Here is a 22,911-nt window from a genome sequence, read left to right on the forward strand (position 1 = left end):
ACACTGTTGAGGGTTGTGACTGTCCTGGGTCCTTGGTATTCTAAAGAACTGAGCAAGAGTAATTGAGTTGGGTCACTTCCAGTAAAGATAGTCTCTAGCACATGGATCCCCAGGCATGGCTTGGTCCTCAGAGGCAGATGTTCTTTGTGGTTTCTGGAGAGCTTATCTTGGCTTCTCCTAGAAGCCTGTCACACAGATGCGCTCTCTATCTTTACTGGCTGTGGTCTAGCTGTTACTCTCTGTGGTTTTACAAGAGCCAGGTTCCTCCTTTCTCCTCTTTGACTTTATGACCCCCTTTCTTCCAGGAATCTCACTTCTCTACCTCCTGCTCACCCTGACAGCCTGGCACCACTAATAGTATTTGGAGAACTGGTCAGCAACTTACACATTTCATGTGGATCTAACCAGAAAGCCAGAAAGTTGAGATTACTGAGGCCAGATAAAATTATGATGATCGACGTATCTATCACCTTCATGACATTCACATTCTTACTGTGGAGAATTACAAATATTATAGTAATAAAAATGTTAGGGCAAGAAGCCATGCTAGGTCTGGGAGGACCACACCAAGAAGCCAGTTCATCTTTCCGGTAAGCAGTGCAAACCACACATGGCCCAGGAAAGAGAAGCCAGATCGCCCTTCCCATGAGTCAGCAGAATCCATGCTGGCTCTGGGAGGACCCCACCAAGAAGCCAGTTTGCCCTTCTGGTAAGGTGCACAAACCATGCAGGGCCCAAGAAGTGAGAAGCCAGATCTTGTGATCCACAACCAGTGTGTGGGCTGAGAATCAAGAACTACATACCCCGGTCCCACTCACAAGCAAATGGCTAGTTCGAAGGACAGGATGAGTTGATAGCAACCATGGCACAAAAACAATTAAAGGCTTATATTGTTTGGTTGACTTTGCAGGGCTAAGGCCAGTAGTCTGAGCATCTACTAGAAGGACAACAGTATGCAATATAGCAAATACAGAGATTTCCTTCTGTCTTGTTTTTGAAATTGTGTATCGATCTCACTGGCTTGTTTTGTTTCAACTTATTGTTTTGTTTTATTCAATGTTGTTTTGATTGGTTTTTCTTGTTTTGTTTGATTTTAGTATGTCTAGTGGAATGGACAACTACTGTAAAGATAACACGATGTATTATGGTAACCACTGTTAATTTCCTAGTGTCCTGCTTTGATGTTCTGTACCACTGTCACTGTCTTGTTTTGGTTGGCTTTACTCTGTTTTTTTCACTGGGTTTTATTCCCTTTAAAATAATAATAAAAAAAAATGTTAGGGTAAGAGCTGGAGATTTATGGGCATAGCATAGTATATTATGTAAGGGTTGCCAAATCCAGTCTCTCTTTACTTGCTATTCAAGGACTCAGTGAATTGAGGAAAAGTTGTTGGGAAAAAGATTCACTTGGTAAACCACCAAAACCGAGCAGACAGCAGACTACCATCCTCAAAAAAGATGATAGAAGCTCCTTTGAGCTTTAGGCAAGAGAAACAAACAGCTAGGTTAGGAAATGACTGATGACTGTAGACTTCTGGGGGCCTCTCTAGTTGCCTGGAAACGGATGAGGCACATCCTGGTGCCTGGTAATCTGTTGACGTGGCATGGAGTCACAAGAACATGAATATAAATCTTTTATACTGTTTTGTTTTTTGAAACAGGGTCTTGCTTTGTAATTCAGGCTGTCCCTGAACTCTATGTAGCCCAGGCCAGCCTCAAACTCGGGGCTGATCCTTTTCCCAAAGCCTTCCCAGTGCTGGGATTTGTAAGTTGGAACGTTTGACTCTTGGAAACATGGCTTTGCCCCTTAGTACTAGAGATTTGGGGCAATCCTAGCATCACCACACCCAGCACCTATAAATCTTGAAAACAAGGTGTCTTAAGTTGGTTTTTTCTTGGCACCATGAATGTTGAAGGGAGAGGAGTGGGGAAGTTTTGGTGAAATGAATTTTGTTTCAGAAAAGCATTCTTTAAATGATTAGCAAAGGCTGCATACTCAGCAAGGCATAGGGAGACTAGGGTGAAGGCTAGGGCCACAGGCTAGGGCACACAGGGCAGCAGACAAGGAAACAGGGAGCTGTAGGGGGCACAGAGAGACTCAGAGGTGACAGGGGAGTTCAGGAAGGTATGTGTCCAAGGAGGCGTACTTTTCAACCTCAACCCCTTATCATGCAGGAATTAGAGTTACATGTCACCAAGCTTGGCTGGCACAGGCATTTTCTGAGAGGTCTTAGCCACAGCAAAGTCTTTTTTCTTTCTTTCTTTTTGTACCACGGATCGAACCCACGATCAAGCTCATTTCAGCAAGAGTGGGACTCATTCTTTTACCCAGCAATGCTGATGGAACAGGGCTAACAATTTTTTGATTGCTAACCTTGTGATGGCAATGTTCTAAATACATTTTATGTATGAATCTATATAACAGAGAAGGAAATTGAGACACAAAGAATCTAACTCATTTGTCAGGGTCTCAGAGAAGATGGTATCCTGCTACATTCTCTCAGGGTCACAACACTCACTTCCATCAGCCAGGGAAAGTTTCACAGCAACCCTCTAATATGCACATGATCATCCTCAATTTACTGAGAGCTGAGTGAGATACTAGAAAGAAAACAGAGCTCAGTGAGATACTAGGATTGCCCCAAATCTCCAATAGTAAAGGGCAGAGCCATGTTTCCAATAGTCAAAAGTTCCAAATTTCAAAATTTCCAATTTTCAAAAAAAGACAAACTAGACCTTGTCCTAGAATTGAATTACTTGCTTTAAAAGCAATCCCGGTTCATCCACTGTCTAGCAAGTGACCAAGCTTCTATAAGCCACATCACCAGTCACCTGCCAATGCCCACATACCTAAGCAGCCAATTAGCAACCATCACACAGAATCGAACTCCGGTACCGATAAAAAGGAAAAAAACAAACAAAAAAAGTCACATTTTTATTGCTGTGTCTGACCACACACAGATCCCTAACCTATGTTCCCCAAATCCAACTGGATTGGTTCTCTGCTTTGTCAATACTAAGTACAGTATTCTCTTGCTAAGCAATCTGTTCAGCTTATTTTTTAAATGACAATGAGCTCTTCTTCCAACACACTTGGTCTTTTGAACCCAAAGATAAATCTCCCTTTAACTTTAGCTCCTATTCTGGGGAAGGGAAACCTTTAAAGCATTGAAAACTTTTGCCCTTTGACCCTAAGCCAAGGACTAACCTTGCCTGAAATGAAGTCAGCCAGGGAAAATGCACCATATCCCTTTGATTTACCGAAAGCTGAATTTGATTTTTTTCCCCAATTACTCCCCATTTACTGATGACACAAATACGTATTTATAGTTGCAGTTACCCTTTGTTGTCCACATGGTACAGAACTTCTAGAGCCAAGCAGATAAGCAATATGCCCAGGAGAGTTCTGCCATTTCCAGCAAGTAAGGGCACTGCTGGAGGCCAAACACCACACATGGAAATGCAACTTGAAAGCAGATACTTTTCTGAATGGCCAGCAATACTACTGTTTCACAGCTGACAGCCCACTTACTATATCATTAGCCAGCTGGGAAGAATATGGAGAAACTATCCTAGGCACAGAATACAGTGGCTTATTTATCACACTGTAGTTAGAAATAGTCTTTGCAGTTTAAGTGTCCTGATCAAACTGTCACAGGATGGGGTCCAAGCAGGTCCCCAAAGACAAGGTGAGCACGTCAACTAAGCTTGCTGAGTATATATCTTGATTCTGATCACAGAAAAGAATTTCAGGACACGTTAGTGTGGGACACAGAATGGCTTTATTAGGCATAAAGTACACAGAAAAGAGTATACTCAAGAGAGATGTGAGTAATGGGAATATTTAGCTGTTCTGTCAGGTGGAAATCTGTAGTTTGTGAATCTATAGAAATCTCAGGTTCAATTTCAAATCTATAATATTATTTTTAAGATAGGTGATAGGTGATGTTTTGCCTAAAAAATATTTGAATCCTTTCAATCTATTTTTATATCTTAACATCAGGTTTCTGTACTTTGTCAGCTAAACTAATTTATGGATTTACAATATCTGTAAGGGATTTCTGTGTTTAGGGTGGACCTGAAAGCCCAGGGACTGGATAATCATGAGTAACTGTGTGTCCTGAAGATGCTGTCTTTTTTTTTTTTTTTTAAAGGTACAATTTTAAAATTATTTTCTCTCTCTTTTCTCCTTATCTTTATTTCTTCTAGGCCACCTCAAAACCATTTTCTAGCTGAGGTTTATAGCAAGCAACTGACTTATCTCCTTATCTGAAAAAGATAATCATAAAGACTTGTGGGGGAAGTTAAGAAAGGTAATGTACAAAACAAGTTGGCCCAAGTCTCACTTTATGTCCATTTATAAAAAAAAAGAAAAAAAAAAAAATCAACGGTCTTTTTTTTTTTTTTTTTAATTTTTTTGGTAGAGAATTGAACTCAAGAAGTAGTCTTTTATAGTGAGGTTGCTGTGGGGAAAAGGTTTCTGGCATGGCACATTTCCCAGCAGCCTTTGCAAAGGTGTGGTCATGTGACCAAGATCTAGATATTGCAAAGGAGCCTGAGTGGGGACTGCTGCTTTCTGACATGCCTCCTACAAAACCTCTCATGCTGCTCTCCAGAGTATTCCCAGGGCGCATCTCTATCATCATCCCATCCTGATGCATTGCGACAAGTTTTATAACCAACAGAATTTCACACTCAAGGAAGCATCTCCACTGCTCCCCCAACCCCTGGATCTCTTTACTGTCCACATATTCCATGGCCCAAGAAGCAGTCATCTGCTGGGAGGTGAACAACTTAAAATATATGAAGACTTTACTGTCAACTATTCAATATACAATAAGAACTCCTAACTACATGTTATGGCTTAGATCTAAAATGGCTGTAAGCCTCGTGTGTTTGTGGTGACCTGATTATGGGGGCACTGCAGCAGACTTGCTGATTGGAGACAGGGTCTGGTGAGAAGTGGGCCATGTGGGTATGGCCAAGAAGGGTGTATCTCCTCTTCCAGCCCTGCCCTCGGTCCTTGCTGGCATGAGTGTGCAGCTCTTCTCTGCCCCAACCCTCCCACCATGCCTTCCTGCCTTACAGCTTAACAACTGAGGACTAAACACATGATCCCAGAGCACATCTTCTTAGCTGGGGGTGTTGGAGTATTTGTTCTCAAGACCAGAAAATGACTAGGACATGGCACGCAGTTATTTAACTAAACTATCAGGAGTCCTCAGTTCACCGCCATGTGTCAAGTGCTCCATCCCTGCAGGGCGCTGGCAGCTGTGCACCGTGCAGGGCAGGCAAGGGACACTTCTACCTCTGTAGAGGGTACTGTTGGATGGCACTAGCTCAGGTCCTGACACTATCACACTTCACACCAGTGTGAACACAGAGCTCTGCCCCCAGAGCCCAGCATAGACTCTGTAACAGAGGAGACGTCCAGTAATTATTTATTGAAAGTGATGATCAAATGAATCCCAGACCCAGCACACACGTGGGACTCAACATCAGTTCTCCCACATCCCTGGGTCCCCTTCACCTCTGCCCCAGGCCCTGGAGCACAAGCGCTTAGTAGAACTCTTCATCATCAGAGTCTGAGTCAATGCCTTGGTTCTGAATCTGGCTTTGCTTGCGGTACAGACAGGCCACCTGAGGAGAGGGTTTTGGGAGAGTCAGCAGCTTCTGGGCTGCCCCTCCACAGCTGCAGGTCCAAACCGCCTCTCAGAAGTTGGTCTCACCAAGCAAGCCCACCACTGGGAGACTTGGCCCCTCCTGAGGTCTCACCTGCGCACTGGTAGTGGCCTCCTCTGGCTTCTTGTCCTCACGTACGCGAATAAACCGAGGGAAGCGGAGGGAAATCCCCTTCTCACTGTCCACCTGAGGGAGAAGGTGGTCGTAAGGACTCTCCAGGGCTCCAACTGCAGTCTGCTGGCTGAGCAATAACCTACACAGTCTCCTTTTCTTTCACCCTGACCTCAGTTTCCCAATCCACACAATGGGGCTAAGCAATGGATCATCAGGATTAAAACCACTGACAAAGTGCTTAGATCCTCATAAATCTGGTGGACAGTAAGAACTTAAGAAATGCCAGCTATTACTGTTATGTCCTGCTGGGAGGGAAAACACCAGACTTGAGGTATATGTTATAGAACAACACTGGAAGAATCTGATCCATGAGACCCTGGATCAGTCACCTCAGTCCTCTTGGGCACTTTCTCTTCACTGGTGAAACAGAGGTGTTCACAACACCATGCATACAACAGTTCTGTGCAATATGCCAGTTATAACACAGCACTGCCACAGTGAACACAACTCCTTGCACTAATTACCAAGGAACCCTGGCTCCCTTGTGCATAGCATGAATGAGAAATTAAAAGATCAGATCAAAGACAGGAGTTCCCCGTTACAAAAGGTGGTCTGCTTATAGTCATAAAAGCACGTTAGGCAGGTTTTGGAGGATGGAAGAACTTTTCACAGCACTTTTTAAATTTATCCATCACTGTCCTCTTGAAGAGGACAGCAAGCTGCTTGGTGCTGCCAGGGGCTCTGTCTCCAGGCGCATATTGATTGCTTCACACGGTGCCAAGAGTCAAACAGTGGGGGGATCAGCCAGGCAGAATGGTCACAATTCTAGCTGAGAAGTAACGGTAACGCTCAGGAGAAGGATGCTAGGCTTTCATGTAACATATCCCAGTTTTTAAAAATTACTTCAGCGCTTAAACTACGCATGGTGGTGCACATCTCTAATCCCAGCTCTGGGAGGCTAAGGCAGGAGAATTGAAAGTTCAAACACATCTTTGGCAACTGAGTGAGATCCTTCCAAAAGAAAAAATAAAAAGGGCAGGAGATGTAGCTCAGTGCAGAGGTGTTGGGTTCACATCAAGGTAAGACATCGTGTTACAGCCTTACATGCACACTAGTGTTTACAACAGCACAACTCACAATAGCTAAATTCTGGAAGCAGCCTATATGCCCATGAGAGATGAATGGATAAAAAAGTTAAACTTTACATTAAATTAAATTAAGTTAAATTATGGTATCTATACATAAAAGAATACTGCTCCGCCATTAAAAAGCATAAATTTGAAACATTTATAGGAAAATGGATACACCTGGAAAACATAAGGTTAAGTGAAGTAAATCAGACACACAACCTTAAACACTGAATAGTTCCTCTCATTTGAGCAATATAAAATAAAAATAAAGAACAAAATAAAAAACTGATAAAGAGAATCAGGGAGACAGATCTTTCACAAATTGAAAGAGGTCCAAAAGAGCCAGGTGGGTAGCAGGAGTGGGAAGGATTTGTAAAAGGGGTCCAAATGCATCCTGTACATGCACCAAATGCCCACAAGGAATGTCATCAGTGTCTAAATAAACATAAACAACAATGATAATGGGGAAAGGGAATGTAAAGATGGGGGGAGGAAGTGGGTGGGAAGGGGAAGGGAAAAAAAAAGAATCAAAATATGTGAAGTACACATACCCCCTCCCTAGGAGGAAGTCAATACATGTATTGCAAATATATACTAATAAAAGAAAAAAAGAAAAGAAAAGTGTGCTGGGTTCAATCCCCAGAACCACAAAGCAAACAAATCAACAATCAAAAAAAAAGAAAGAAAGAAAGAAAAAAATCTCCAGTGTCAAAGGCAAAATTATGACACAAAAGGGCCCAATGTCACTACCACTGAGGAACCTTCTTAAGATGATTTTTTTTTTTTTTACCCGACTATGTGACATCCAAATATGTCAGTTTTCTTCATCATGCAGGAAGAGCAGATGTGGGCCCAAGAGCCCTACCCCTGGGCTCCACGTTCCCTCCCGGCTCCTGCCCAGGCCCCTGCAGACACTTACCAGGCCCCGGGCAGCAGGGTAGATGGGGGAGAGAGAGAGATCGGCACACTTCACCTCCCACACGGCACTGGGGTCCAGCCAGTGGTCAGGCGCCACGGCACCATCTGCCCGCACATAGGGGCGTGGGGTGGGCAGCACCAGGGCCTGCAGCAGGCAGTGGGAAAGGAGAAGAAGGTGTTGGATCTCAAAGTCAAGGCCACACATTTCAGATTATGTGTGCAGGAGGCAGGAAAATGAGGGAAGGAACAGATAGATGTAGGCACCTCTTAAATTAAAATGCTGGAGAGGCAAGCAGGAATGGGAGAAGGAAAACTGAAAGACTCTGGAAGCAGCCTAAAAGATCATCAATAAAAGAATGGATAAAAACATTAAATTTTGAATGAAATTATGGTATCTATGCATAACAGAATACTAGTTGGTTGAAATGGGATAGTAAAGACAAAAGAGGCAGAGACGAGGGAGACAGAGACCTAGAGGGAGGGAGGGAAGGAAAAAGAGGGAAAGACACCCAAAGAGTGGGACAGCGATGGAGTTAGGAACACAGATGCCAGTACACAAGAGCAATTCACACCCAAATACACCTGGTGTCACGACACCAAGCGCTCGCCTTCACCAAGGCTCTGGAGTTCACAGTGATACTGCTGCAGTGAGCTACCCCAGGACAGCTAAGGAAGGCGCTGATCACAGGGAGAGCAGGCCCCTCAGCCCAGGTCACCAGCTAGTTAACATCCTTCAGAGCTGCAAGTTGGATGTGCTGGGCTCGAAAACTAGCTCTGGTACCCACTGTCCTGCTACCTGCGCCCTGGCCCACAGCATGAGGCCCAAGCTGTGGAAGCACAGAAGGGACTCAAGGCTTGAGGCACGGCACCAGGTTCACCTGCAGGCTCTGGTAATGCTCTTCCAGCTGCTCATCACTGAAGCCCGTTCCAAGCTGCAAAGAGGATGGGGGCATGTCAGTCAGCTCGGTCAGCCAGCTGCCCCTGCACCCCCTCCCTGCTCCTGCCATCCAAGGACCTGAATGTGGATCCCACCCTCTCCAACCAGCGTCCACAGAAACCAGAGGAAGACAGTAGTGTTTGGTCAACCTAAGACTCCCTCTCCCCACCACCAAGGGAAATGTGTCTCCCTCCCAGCAAGCTCTAGTGACTCCTTGCAGCCTTCTTTCTGCTTTAGAGAAAACTTCTTCCCCCATGTGCTCACCAACATCCCACCCACCCAGAAACTGGCTGCTGTTACCCCCAATCTCAAAACTGACAGGAGTTCCCCTCCCCTACCACACAGAAAAGGCAAGGCTACAGAACAATAGCAAAACTTGGTGCTAACAGACAAGATGGGCATCTTCATACTGCTGATACTAAACTTCATCTGGGAAGCCCTTTTTATATTGAGAGCCTTAATGTTTTCTGGCCTTTTGTTTTTGTTAGCTCTTTAAGGTCTATTCTAAAATCAGCAATGTAAAATGGCAGATTAGTGCCCAAAGATACAGTGGATCCTAAAGTCACTTTGTTGATCACTGACCATGAGTGTTAGCATTTGTAAGTGCTGATGTAATTCCTAAGAACTAAGCTGGCTGAAGACCTGCCACCCAGAGACAGGGTGCTGGTTCAAGAAATAGGGGTGCACGCACTTGAAATCATTTTTGGCATTAAATCATGGTGCCATATTACTTAAATGCACAGTAACATTTAAATTTAATACTTATAGAACAAAAAGGCAAAAAGTGACAGAAAATTTCAGCTTTATAAAAAAAATAAAACATTGCCTCTGATGTTACTGCTGTTTACAACTGTACACTGAGACTGTGGGTGACAGTTTTGTCTCGGTGTGTAGCAAAAGACCCAAACATGCCAGAGTGCTACACAGAAAATGCCCATCACAATGTGCACATTAAAAAAATTTTTTTTTCTAAACATCAAAAATAGAATTTCCCAGAATCCTATGCAGACAGGGGTGGACCATGGAGTAAAACTTGGACCAATCAAACTTAGGCAGCAGTTATGCATTGCTGCCACTGACCCAGGTGGCCACCCTTCTCTGCCATGATGGTTTAAACCCTGATGCCATAAAGCCTGAAGCATATGACAAAGACAACTATGGGGAAAGAGACAAGCAGCCTGGATCCTAATGACACTGGACACTGCCTGCCTCTCCACACTCATTATTTGGGAGAAAAGATCTTACTCCAGCTACAACTATTTGCAGTTAAACTCAATTCTTTTTTTTTTTTTTTTTTTTTTTTTTTTTTGTCTTTTTGTCTTTTTATCAGTACCAGCGATTGAACTCATGATTGCCTGCTTGCAAGGCAGGCACATATGCCACTGAGCTAAATCCCCAGCCCTAAATTCAATTCTTGACAGTTTTCTTGTATCTCTATAACTCTACCTTCTTTTTCCATAGGAATCAAGAGTTACTTCTTGAATCAGGAAAAAAATCAAAGGAGGACAACAATACAACTGTCGTTCATGTGGAGTTTCTGGGTCTGGGCCCTTCTAGAGTCTAGATAATCTGCTTTTCTCCCTGCTGACTTCTGTGGGGGAGAACCCAGTCACCAGGAGCCCAGTCACCAGGACCTTGCATATGGCTTGTAGCTCCTCGCTCTCCTCATCATAGGCAGCCAGCAGGAAACCCCCATAGCGGCCGGCTCGCTTTCCCCGGCCCAGGTAGGCGCCAATCACCACGAGATCCAGGGTATCACCCACGCCATCAAGGTAGTCCTTCTTCAGCTGGCAGAGAGAGCAGGAGATGAAGGGGAGCCTCAACAGCTGAAGCTCACCAGGGGGCTAACAAGGGACAGGAATAAGGCTGAGAACATCTGGAAAGAACACTGAGAAGGAGGGTGGAGAGAGCTTCTTGGCTTCAGGCAGAGCAAATGGAAGAAAGGTGAAGTAGGGGCCTCAGGTTACCCCGATTCCTCACTGTCAAGGTCAGCACACTCCACATGCTGGCCTCAAAAAACATTTATCAAGTACAGACTCTCCAGGCAGGCTCTCGGGACTGGGAGTGTGAATGTCTACTTCCTAAGGCAGAAAGGTCTGGACACTTGCCTCACAGCTGTTTGGTCCAGCAGGGGAGACCCAGGACAAAGGGAAATGCAGCACAGACCTGGCCAGCTCAGCCTCTGGGCCCTTCTGCTCCCTCGCTCTTACCCAGTCCACTGTCCTCCACTCGAGATGGGCACCTTGCCGCAGACGGCAGCCCCCCAAGCCTGCTCTCACCTGCCAGCAACTAGCCTTGTCAACTACCTACGCAACAGCCGAAGGATCACTATGGAATGACAACTGGAGCGTGTGACTTCCAGGGTGAAACCTATGCTGGTCTCTCACAACTTCTAGGAGAAAATCCAGTTTTCCCTCAGTGTCCCAACATGCTGCATGAGCTGGGGCCTGCTCTGTGCTCCAAGCTTGCCTTGCCTGTCCCCGCTCTCTGTACACACTAAGCTTGGGACTACCTTGGGATTTCTGCACTGTGGGGCCCCTGCTCTGATCTTTGTGCAACTAACTCTTTTCTATCACCCAGGTCCTGACTGAAGTGTCACCTCCAGAGTGCCTCTCTGGATCACCCGTGTGCTCCCAGCCTGCACCAGGCCCATGCTGACCTGCCCTCTTCAGGTGCTCCTCACTGCCTACTTCATCTTGTTCATGTCCAGGCTGACTCCCTTCTGCACGCCTCACCTGCCAGGGAAGGCAGCTCTGCAACAATGGAGGCCTCACCATTGGGACACCAGGTGGGGCTTTCTCACCTTGGTATCCTCAGGGCTCATCCTAGGTGCCCTCACTGACCAAGCTCCTGAGCTCAAACAAGGTGCAGTTGGACATAAGACACCAAGTTCTCAGTGGGGACAGACTTCCAGAACTAAGGAAGGCCAGGCTGGATGGGAATTACCTTAAGCCAGTTGTGTGACCTCTTAGCAATCTCATAGGTGGCATCAACATCCAAGGTCTTCACCATCAGCCCCTCGCAGGAGTCTGAAGGAAACAGTGAAATATGGCACTTGGGACTTCTAACTCCCCAGGCCTGGAGAAAGCAGGATCCCACCAAATCACACAAGGCTGTGGGAGGGCTAGGGACCATCGTCCACATTGGTAACAAGGAAGCTACAGACCTTGAAGGAAAGAAAGGAGCCACCTCACCTTTCACTGACTGCTCCAAGAACTCAGCAATCTGCTCCATGTCCTTGGTGTCCAGAGAGGTGGCGAAGACAAACTCGCCTTCTGTCTCTACGAAGTTCTCCCGGAGCAGCTGCCGGCGTTGGGACAGGGGTTCACGGACCAGAGACTGATGAGAGAGGGTGGAAAAAAGACCAGAAGGAAACACATGCAAGTTACATGGCTTGATGCTGCTCACAGAAAGCCTTGGGAAGGAAGAACCAGGCTGTCAAGAGGACTCAGAACTACAGGCTCAGAGGCAGCAGCCTAAAACAGTAAAACAGGCTGATAACCATGAAGTTAGTAAACATGTTTCTGAGAGGATATTTTCTACATTATCCAGGGGCCAGCAACTTCTTGGTGAGAACCAGACAGTAAATACAGCTGCCCCTTAGCATCCACAGGTCCTGGAATCCCCGGAAGACATCAAAATTCACAGATGCGAGTCTTTTACATAAAGTGGTGTAGCACTTGTGCAGAACCTTTGGCCATCCTCTCCCAGATACTTTCAGGCTCTAGGGGACTTACAATACCTCGTACAATGTCAGTGCTAAAAACACTACATTCTTTAGGGAATAGTGACAAGAAAAATTCTATGCATGTTCAGGACAGATAAAACATTTCAAGTATTTTTGAACTGTGTTTGGTTGAACCCAGGGATGTGGAACTGGAAGACACAAAGGACTGGCTGTGTTCCTGGTTCCCTGCTGTCTGTCCCAGCACTTCAGCTTTGCTGTTGTAAAGAAAAAGCAGGCACAGACTGGTGTGAGCAAATGGGTGAGGCTGTATCCCAAAAAAAAGTCTCATCTGCAAACACAGGTGGTGGGACAGACCTGCCTTGCAGGCCATAGTTGGCTGAGCCTGAAGGAGTCAACGCTAGCTCACTTCTCCAAAACAAACTCCTTAGCTGTGGAAACAGATGATTCTTTATGGCTGTACTGGCCCTGACTGAACTGATCCAGTTCTCTTATAGGCTCCAAAATCTGATAGCCAAGTGCAGCCTTGTTCAAGATGACATGGGCAGGTTGAGATCTGGACTTGGCAGGTAGCCTTTTCTTTGTCCAGCATCACACAGGTCAAGGAAATCAAGGGAGAAGCAGAGTGAAGAGGAAAACCAGGTGTGGTGGTATGGTGCACATCCGCAATTCCACAACTCTGGGAGGTTGAGGCAGGTGGATTATGAGTTAAAATTTAGCCTGAGCAATTTAGTGATTCAGTAAGAACCTGTCTTAAAGTAAAAAAGGGCTGGAGGTATACCTCACTGTAAGGGCCCTACCAGTAATAACAGAGAAAAAGAAGGAAGGAAGGGAAGAAAGGAAGGCAAGAGGAGAGGAAAAGAGAGAGCAAAGGACCAGGGAAGGAAGTCAGGATGGAAGAAAGGAGAGAGGGAGAGAAAGAGGGAAGGAGAAGTCTCCGAGCTGCCTTGGGACCCACCCCATCTGGCAGAGTGGATTCACTTCTCCAGGCTCCGGGCAAGAAAGCTCCCTACACAGGGAACTCAAGATTCCCAAGCAATATCCCAAAACAGCTGTGTTATCAAACCGTTTAGTCTCAGGATTCCTTTACACTTTTAAAAGCATTGAGTCATCACTCTTTCTGTTTGAGGGGGTGGTTACATCTTTTGACAGTTATCGTATAAGAAATTAAAAATGAGGAATATACAAAATATTCATTCATTCAAAAAGTAGTAAGTACAATGTGCTCATTCAAATAGATTTTTTCATGTGTGTGAGATGCTATGGATCGACTAGACCCTCAAGCATTAAGAAACTGCTCCACCATCAAACTATACCCCAGCTCTAAATAGTACGTTTTTATGAAACATTCATATCTTTTAAAAATTAGCATGAAAAGGAATGTCTGGTATTTGTGTAATTCTTTAAAGTCTGATTTAATGGAGCTGGCTTTTCACATCTGCTTCTAGATTCAGACACTGCTCTGTGTGGCTCTTGCTGCAGACAGGGAGACAATCTGCCTGTGCAGATGTGAGCTGAGAAGAAGGCCTTGCAGAACCTCGTGAGAGGGCATGGGGAGCCCCAGGGTCCCCAGGACCACAGTTTGAGAACCACTGCCTAAGCATGGCCTTCCAGCTCAGTGACATGGCTCAGTCAGAGTCGGAAGCCAGGCTGCCACTCTCTGGCTGCCTAGGCCTAGGACCAAGACTCACCTCTCCATTGAGGTAGATGAGGTCAAAGGCATACAGACACACCTGCACCTGGATTTCTGCAGCATCTACTTCCTGTTGGGGCAGAATGGAAACCAGAAGTGGGAGATGGTAAGGCAGGCCCCACTGGACCCCTCCCCTGCCCATCCCTGAGGCACTGGCTGGTTTCCCACCACTCTCTGCTTCTCAGTTGTGGTTGCACCCCTGCAAAGGTGGCAATACCAGGAGTCCCAGGCCCCTAGTCTCAACAGCTCTCAGCTAATCCTGACGTTACACACACAACCACCCACCCCCTGTGCAGATAACTACTCTCTCAGCCTCCCTGCAGCTAACGACAGTGGCAGATCAAAATTCTGCCCAATCGGAGGTAAAGGGGAAGTCTGCTGGGGTCATACGACAGATGATCTATTATAGTAAAACCACAGAGATGTATGACGCACACACCACTGAGATGCTGAGTTGAGAATGTGATAGCCAGAGTTGTGAGAGTCACTTGGCCAAAGGCTGACAGAATGGCACCCAGACTGACACAACCCTTCTGGGGACAAGGAGGACCCTCAGTCAGGCTGGGAAGACAGGGGCTGAGTAGTTACCTTCCGTTTGCGAGTGGTTAGGACTTGAAACGGCTGGATCTGCTTCTTTTCCCGGTCCCAAGCCACAGCTTCAGTGTCCAGGATAAAGGATGTGACTGAGGGGAGTTTAATCTGCAAAGTGAAGCAAGAGGCACAGCTGCTTATGAGAGGTGGATGGTGGGGTCAGGAGACAGACAGGAGAAAATGAATCGTTTGTCCTTTCTTAATTCTCTAAGCCCCTCCCAAGTAACCATCAGCCTCAAAGAGAAACAAACACAGACCCACTAAGTGAGGAAACTAATACCCCTGACGCTGACTTTTGGTCTGATAAGCTGATCTAGAAGCCTCCTCCATCTCTTCTTATCCATGTGTAATTCTCTGGTGTACTTGTGACTCTCCCTAGCCACTGCCAACAAAGTCTCCAAGCCACATCCCCAGCCCACGTGCCGGCCCAGGCTGCCTCTTCTTGCTGCTGTCTCTTCCTCTAAGGAGTAAACAGCACCTATTTAAGCCATGCTTAAGTGTTACCTGCATCTCTGCTCTGTAAACCTCCACTGTGCAGAGGCACCCAGATGGGTTCTGATTCTCTGCAGCAGCAAGCATGACCCTGCCAGTGAGGGTGCAGCAAATGCCCACCTTGGGGATGCGGCTGATGATGTCGGGGTACTTCCCCGTGTTGTCTTCCTGATTCCTGCTGAAGATCTTCACCTCCCCGCCTTCTAGAAGATGGATCTGCCATCAAGGGAGCAGAGAGGAAACAAGAGCTGAGCCTACCCATCATGGACCCTCCTTTCTCTTCAGGCCCACCCTCCGAGAGAAGGTTCAGTGGCGTAGAAGAAGACTGGAGCAGTATCTCCTGAGCTATTCAGCACTTCCTGCCCATGTGCATGGAGCCTGCCACTGTCACCATGTCCACTGCAGATCCCTCTCCGAGAGTGCACACTGCTCTGTCTAAATGCTACCGTACTGTACCCATTACTCTGGTTTCTACTGCTACCTTAAACAGTCTGTCAATCCTTGAACAAGACTGCATAGATGGCATCTCACATATATATATGTTATAATCTCCGAAACTAGTTATATAACTGGTTCCTAGTGTGTTTGTGTGTGTGTGTGTGCATGATGCGTATGCTGAGGGATAAGGTCAAATAAAGAGAACTGGTTGGGAGGAAGATCTCTTTTCTTAGGCTCTGCTTTGTAATGATGAGATCTGGCTTAGTTTTTTGAGAGGCACTGTCTACCACTTCACCTCATTCAACTTGACTGGGCTCGACGCATCAGAGCCACACTGGGTGCCAGAGGACTGCACCAAGCACCACAGAATGGTACAGCCTGAAGTGCTATGTACTTATACTTGAAATCATGACACTTTCCAGTCATTTTAACTTTTTCTTGACATTGTTCTGAACAGGTTACACTGCCTGTAACATGCTATCTATGGAATCCACTGCCTCAAGGTCCCACTGACACTGTATACGTCCTGCTCCCTGCGAGGAACAGATGTTCCTGAATTCCAACAGGTCAGAGGGACCATGACATACTTCCTTACAGAGCCCAGGATGACAGACATCATGGGACACACTTGCACATTACTACATCAAGGGTCAATGGGTGCCTGCTAGAATGGCTGTCATCGTTGACAAACCTCATACCAGCAGAGACAGCGCTCCTGGACCTCCCACTACCCTTGGCCAGGACAAGCGAGGTCAGCCAGGCAGCATGTAGCAGAGGCAGGGTCTGGCCTCAGGCCTGCTCAAGCCATGGCCCTAGCTCTGGTATCCTTCCATCAGCAGAAGGGCTAGACTTGCCCCATACCTGTGCCCTCTGCCCATCGTATTTGTACTCGCAGGTGAAGGCTGTCTCCTCAAAGCGTTTCAGGACCTCACTGACACCCCGAGTGGGATGGGCCAACATAGGTTTCAGAGGGACCCCTGGGAGGAGAGGGGAGAGTGAGTTAGGGGAGACCAGTGCCCAAGGGAAGGTGCTAAATCAGAGAATGAAGAGGGGAGGAGGCCATGACTGTGCCCATGACCCTCTCCTGTCTTCTGCCTCATAAGAGAAGAATGGGCCCAATCATATTTTAGGGCACTAGGGACCTCAACCCCCAGCCACTCTGGCAGCTAGGAGGTCACGTGACTGGAATACACGTAGGCACCATTTGCAGTATCTGGATGCATCCTTATGGGTAATGTGGCTGTCTCCCCTTCGACTTCCCCTTCAGCACAAGGATGAACTCATGCACGTTACAGGAACAATCTTGGATGGCAGAGGAATGAGACAGAAGGAACTTCAGCCTCTGGGGGATTCCTGGAGCAGTGGCACATGCTCCTTGGCTGTCTGCCTTGCTTTACAGTTACATCACAGAAATCCTACGTGACTCAACCACCTTTAGGATAACTGTTACATCAGCTTTGCCCACAGCCTGCTGGGGCAAAGGGGAAGCCTAAGGAGAGAAGGGAGGCTCTCAGCACTGGCGAACTGGACTCAGTCCTGGTGGGGAGGGCAGAGTGCCCTGCAGGTCCCTGGGGTGGGAGGGTTTGGTAGTTGGCTCTGCAGAGGGTGGGCTGCGACAATACCTGGGCTCAGCCTGCAGTGCTCCGGGAGTCGCTCCAGGCCATGCTCCAGCAGCACAGGGATGATTCGGTCCAGGTCAGGTACCTCACTGGGGTGGGGGACAAGAACAGTTGAGGAGTCTTTCTAGAGGTGGTACGCCCTGAGAACTGGTTAGCTGCAAGTGCTCGTGGGCACAGATCCTGGCCTGTGCCCAAACCTGGCCTCCTGAATGCCTCTGCTTACCTCAGTCACACTGTTCTCAACTCCAGTCCCCTCAATTCCTTGTCACTGCACACCACTCTGACCTTCCGTTAGTCTGAGCCCTGGGAGCTCTGCAAGGTCTCATTCACAGCTGTGTGCCCAGCAGGGGAGGCCTAGCCCACAGTGGGTGCTTGGGGACATATGTGAAACGGCTTGGCAGCCTTCCTGTCTCTGACAGCTAGTGTCTTGCTTTCAGCAGCCCTGGGTCAGTGCCTGGTGAAGGTCCCTCCAGGGTGCCTGCTCCAGGGATGCTGTCATCCACTGTGCCAGCCCTCGCTAAGGCTCAATTACCAGCCTCTTGCTACTCAGGTCTTTCACAAGCAGTCCTGGCTGGAATTCCAGGTCTCCCGACCCTGCTGCCCTGACGTATTATCAGTGCCCTCTTGCAGATCATGCCCTTCACTGTTTGTCACCTTACTGTGCCCTGTGCTATCTTGTCAAGATGAACACCCTTCGCTCTGTCACCAGCCCAATGACAGTCACTGGAGTGTGCCAGCCACTGACCCATTCCTCTACTCAGCCCCAGGATCTCACCAGAATGTCTGCTTCAAGATCATGCCTTGCTCCTCTAGCCATGTCTTTCTGGCCTCTGTGGTCTTGCCTTTCCCAGCATCTACCACGGCCGGAGGGAATTCTAGGAAAACATTTGTCAAGGGTTTTAGGATGGGCCTTATCCCTAAGCTACCCCATGTCCTGCGTGATGCAGGACAAAGAACACAGAGGAGGCTCCTTAAGAACCTTTCTAAGGGAAGAGGAGTGTGGAGGCAGGAACCATGAGGGAGGGGTACGGTATGGACTTCTGAGAAGGAAACCCCAATAACAGGCATGAAGAAGAGTCAAAGTGCTCACCTTGGCCTGGGGGTGTGAGGCTCACAGCCTGGGAAAGGGCAGCCAGCACCGACTGCTCAGCCAACCCGAGGCGCAGCCGTCCACTCAGGGCCCTGGAAAGAGTGAGGGGCGGGCTGGTTCAACATCTTGCCCCTGTCTCTTCCCATCTTTGCCAGCCCAATCCTCTGTAGAATCTCCTCAAAAGCCAGAGCAATCTTGGCTCTGATCTGGGAAGGACCCAAGAAGTTATATAAGCAGATGAGGAAACTGAAGTTAGCCAAGAATGACCATGAGCATCAGGCTTTGGTGATGCCCCTTCTCATCTCCACTGCCCTGAGAGGTAAAGGGGTTTGGGGAGTGTGAGCTGGGCTTGAGGCTGGGACAGGCCCACCCTGGTGGTTACAGTGGTCAAGATCTGACCCAGAATAGGCCTTGATACAAGCAACTGACAGTAAATAGCCCACCCTCCTACACCTCTATCTCTATGTCTGGAGTAAAAACAACAGGATTTGCCTTGCAAAGCTGCTTGGGACTGGAGAGACACGGCACTTGGTGTAGGACAGGGTACCTAAAATATGCTCCAGGACATAAACAAGCAACTATCTTGCTTCCACTGTCATGGCAAACACATGGCTTCACGCTATTTGGCTGCTACTCAGGCCAGGGCAAACATTGCTAATCAACCACAGCATGCTTTGTAGTTGAACTTTGGGACTCTTCTCCAGGTAGCACTACCACAGAACAGCAGTCAGTCTAAGAAGGAAAGTACATCTCACCTTCCTCCTCACCTGGACGTTTGATCATGCTTTTCTCACCCCAGACAGGACCTCAACCAGGCTATTAGCAGTAGCTCCAACAGCTAAGCTGTCCTATCGCACCAGCTAGCCTCTGCAGCCTCAGGGCCCACACTCACCTGGCGATGAACCGGGCTTCTGAGTGGCGGCAGGCAACAAAGAGGCCTTTGATGATATCCATCTTCTTGGTCATGGACTAGAGGAGGGGGAGCAAGAGTCAGAGCCTGGTGGTCAAGAGAGGGACCTCTCCTTCTATGCCACTCCCATGGCCACCTAGTCTCAGGGCAATACAAATGAGCTGGCCTTCTTCCCCACCTCCATCCACCCAGTAAGAGTCCACTGAGTTTGGACACCTAGTGGGCCGGTACACCCCCTGCCCCAAGCACTAGAACTGGCTTGACAGAAGGGCAGGAAACTTCAAACCCGAGAGCAAAACTGAACAGACCGAACCCAAGCGGCCTAAGAAAACATCCCAAGGCGCCTGGGTTACCATGCTAAATACCCTTCACTCACAGCATTGCCAGTGAGCCGGGCAATGTCCCGAAACTTGGAGAAGACTCCAGAGGTGGTAAGAGGGGGTGGTGGCAGCATCAGTCTCTGAGTACTGCGGCTGTTCTCAGCCACCAGCCCAATGTCTCCCTTCTCAACAGCCTCAGCCCGGACAGATTCCAGTTGGCGGCCTTAGGAGGAGGAAAGAAAGCACAGGAGAGTGGTGAAGGGCAATGTGGCTGTATGCCTCTTCTCCAGGGTGGCACATGTGTTCTTCCAGCACACGTGCTCGTTGTCAGGGTCAGTATTTCCCTGTTCCTTTCCTTCCCCACTCAACTGAAACAGCTTGGTAAGCATCTGTTTCCTGTTTCATCAGGTGTAAGAAGCCCTTGGGACAGTCACATAGAATAAAGCAGCTGGACAAATGTGCCTGTGCCTATGCAGGCATCTGAGTGGGCAGTCCACATGCAGGTAAGATTTAAGAGTCATGGGGTTGGGCAGGACCCCCATGCAAGTGGATAGACACAGCAGGCAGGGCCAAAGGGCCCTCCCTGTTGGTCATAGAATCCTCTGGCAGTGGTCAAGTCTTTTGTTTTGTTTGTTGTTGTCACTATTCTGTTTTGAAGTCACCCATTTAACTGTCTTAACTGGGCCTTAACGGTCCAGAATTAGGCTCGTCCATGTTTCCCTAAAAGTGAGAGCAGAGGGGAGACACAGACACAAGTCATAGTGACAACCCTGACCAGTGGCTCTCAGACCATCAGGACCAATATCTGGGTCTCCAAAGATACCTGTGACACCACTTTTCTACCCTGCATCAAATGCAGAGATAATGTAACTCATTACTATGTACCATTTCAAGAGAAAGGTCTTCCATTAATAAGGAAAGGGAATCCAAGAGAAAGTAAAGTATGAGGAGACAACATGCATGGCAGTCTTCTCACATTGGCTGCTTTATGGTAGACACACAGGGTCAGAGCTTGTGTCTGCAAGGGGAATTACCATGAACAAGTCAGCCGCACGTGGGTGGTCGGCGTGGCATGGGGGAGCTCATGTTGCCAACTGTGATGCAATTTTCCCAACTCACAGTAACCCAGGGCCACAGGCAGCCACTGGGGCTACAGGGAGATGTACAGGCCAAGAGCTACCATGCAAAGGATGGAAGTCAAGAGGGGCAGAAAAAGCCTCATGCCTTGGCAAGTTGTTCGTAAGAAAACGAATCCTCTGTAAACTGGTGTGATGAGCACTTGGCTGTTTTGGCTAAGAACATCCCAATGGACATGCTATGCTGGGTGTGGTGCATCACAGCAAGACAGATGGCCCATGTATGAGCGAGGGGGTGGGTCTGAGTCATCCCCCTTGGCCCCTGCGACCCTATCTCTTCTTCCCCACCCCACTGTCTGTCCTTTGTCTTCTCATCAAAACTCCCAATTCCTCCCTCCCTAAACGCTGGGGTCCACGTGACTTGACTGAGCTCCCCGATGTCATTCTTCGGGGACAACTCCCAGAGCTTTGGTCATCTGTCCTATGTTGACCACTCTTAAATCCTGGTCCTGACCCAGATTTATAGAGCTCCAGGCCCAGTGTGGAAACCCCATAAGAAGGCTGCTCGTGAGGGAGTTATTCACTTTCTCCAACTCTGCCTGCCCTTTCCCAGTTGACTCCAGCACACAGCAGTCTATAGCAAGGTCCCAAAAATAGCTGACCTCTTTCCTGGCCCCTGCATTCCATAGCCCCACACCCCACGCTCGCTCTCTGCTCTCACCCACCCCTCTGTTCCTTTCATCTCTGCTTGGCTCATTCTGCCCTGGGACCTTTGCCCACCTTCCTAGCTGGCTTCCTCTCCTATTTGTTCTCCATGTGAGGCCAGAGCCAACTCCACCCTTAGTCCTTCCCTGGTCCCCTTGAACCCCTGATCAGCAGCCAGCACTCCAGTTGCTGCACTGACAGATGGGCCTCTCTGCCTTAGCCTCTGTGTACCTTAATGGCTCAGGCTTGCATTCCTGTTTCCCCATCTACTTCTCGGCCCCCAGGTCCTTCAGGAGCTCTGTTCCCTCCCAAAATATCAGCAATCCTAGCCCCTCCTCTCCATTCCCATAGCCCCTGGCCCAACACAGGGCTGAGCCTCCATTTCTTCAACCACTGCCCACTCCATGCTCCCTCCACCATGGCACCCTCTTACCTGTGGCCTGGGCCACGGCCTTGAGAAGGACACCATCACCAACGCCAAGCTCTAGGCCCTGCTGGGGAGGCCCAAGGCGGTTAAGGGTGAGGTAGAGGACAGGGAGCAGGTCTGGAGGGGACAGGGCCACCACAGAGCGCAGCAAGTTGCTCAGCGTCTCCACCATCCGGAGCCTGGAGGAAAGGACAGGGCTGTGACCACTTGGCTCTTCAAGGTCAACAGAAGGTGTGTATGTTTGTGGTGGGATGGGTAGAAGAGGAAATGGGAAAATGGTAAAATCCCAAGGAGGACTAGGGATCACTTAATGGTGTCACGAGGATGTCCTGGTTTTGACCACTGTCCTAAGCTGAGACAAGTCGGTAACATGAAGGAGAGCTGGGCCAGGACATGTGGGGTTCAGGAACAAGAGAAAGAAGAGGAAACGGCTCACAAACATTCTGAGGAGCATGACCTGAAGCCACAGGCAAAACCACAGACTGCTGGTGTGACAGATTCCTAGACGGTGACAGTGCCACCGGGGAAGTAATAGCAAAGGCAGACAGAGCATTATCTATGTGAGATGCTAGTTTTCAGCACTTTGTATACTTTGATGTACAGAATCCTCTCAGCTCCCCGCTGAGACAAGCATTACCTCTCTAATCCTGAAGATGAAGGAACAGAGGTGCAGGAAGATGATGAGACTCTTGGAAAGTCACAGATATAGTAAGCATGAGGTTGAGACATAAGCGCCCAGCCACAAAAATCAGCTGTGTTCTGCTTGTGTCAGTCAGAAAGAGCCAGGGCTGCCACTGGTCAACTCTGAAGGCTTCATTAAAGAGAAGCTGTGTTTTTCTTAAACAAAAAGAGGCCAATGGACCTTTTTTTTTTTTTAAAGCAGAAATGAGAAACACAAAATCACCACTTGGCAAATGCCACAGTACCAGCTGTTGCAGACAAGAGCCACTGCAGGTCACCACAGCAGATGGGACAGTGCTTGGCCCAAAGCCACACTTACTCAGAGCCTCAGTACAGGCCAGATGTGGAACTAGAGACTAAGGACTGAGATGAGAGCATATGGGATCAGCGTGGCCACTCATCC

At 48.1% G+C, this 22,911-nt stretch overlaps 1 protein-coding gene across 3 annotated transcripts in view; it reads right to left on the reverse strand.

Moving 5' to 3' along the window:
* Positions 1-5,425: 5,425 nt before the first annotated feature.
* Positions 5,426-22,911, reverse strand: part of Lig1 (DNA ligase 1) — a 41,237-nt gene continuing 23,751 nt past the window's right edge. For all 3 annotated transcript variants that reach the window (XM_063253006.1, XM_003461349.5, XM_013151164.3), the window contains exons 12-28: positions 21,834-22,006; positions 19,676-19,842; positions 19,282-19,358; positions 18,390-18,481; positions 18,075-18,174; positions 17,303-17,388; positions 16,542-16,657; positions 15,363-15,458; positions 14,748-14,858; positions 14,158-14,229; positions 11,976-12,120; positions 11,728-11,810; positions 10,416-10,568; positions 8,723-8,776; positions 7,846-7,989; positions 5,776-5,868; positions 5,426-5,640 (exon numbers count right to left, since the gene is read on the reverse strand). In XM_063253006.1, the coding sequence (XP_063109076.1) occupies positions 5,560-5,640; positions 5,776-5,868; positions 7,846-7,989; positions 8,723-8,776; positions 10,416-10,568; positions 11,728-11,810; positions 11,976-12,120; positions 14,158-14,229; positions 14,748-14,858; positions 15,363-15,458; positions 16,542-16,657; positions 17,303-17,388; positions 18,075-18,174; positions 18,390-18,481; positions 19,282-19,358; positions 19,676-19,842; positions 21,834-22,006 (1,843 nt within the window). In that variant the 3' untranslated portion in view covers positions 5,426-5,559. The remainder of the gene's footprint in view (positions 5,641-5,775; positions 5,869-7,845; positions 7,990-8,722; positions 8,777-10,415; positions 10,569-11,727; positions 11,811-11,975; positions 12,121-14,157; positions 14,230-14,747; positions 14,859-15,362; positions 15,459-16,541; positions 16,658-17,302; positions 17,389-18,074; positions 18,175-18,389; positions 18,482-19,281; positions 19,359-19,675; positions 19,843-21,833; positions 22,007-22,911) is intronic.

Source organism: Cavia porcellus, unplaced genomic scaffold (genome assembly GCF_034190915.1).
Source record: "Cavia porcellus strain 051 isolate PalLab524CR breed Dunkin Hartley unplaced genomic scaffold, mCavPor4.1 scaffold_7, whole genome shotgun sequence".
Classification (NCBI taxonomy): Eukaryota; Metazoa; Chordata; class Mammalia; order Rodentia; family Caviidae; genus Cavia; species Cavia porcellus.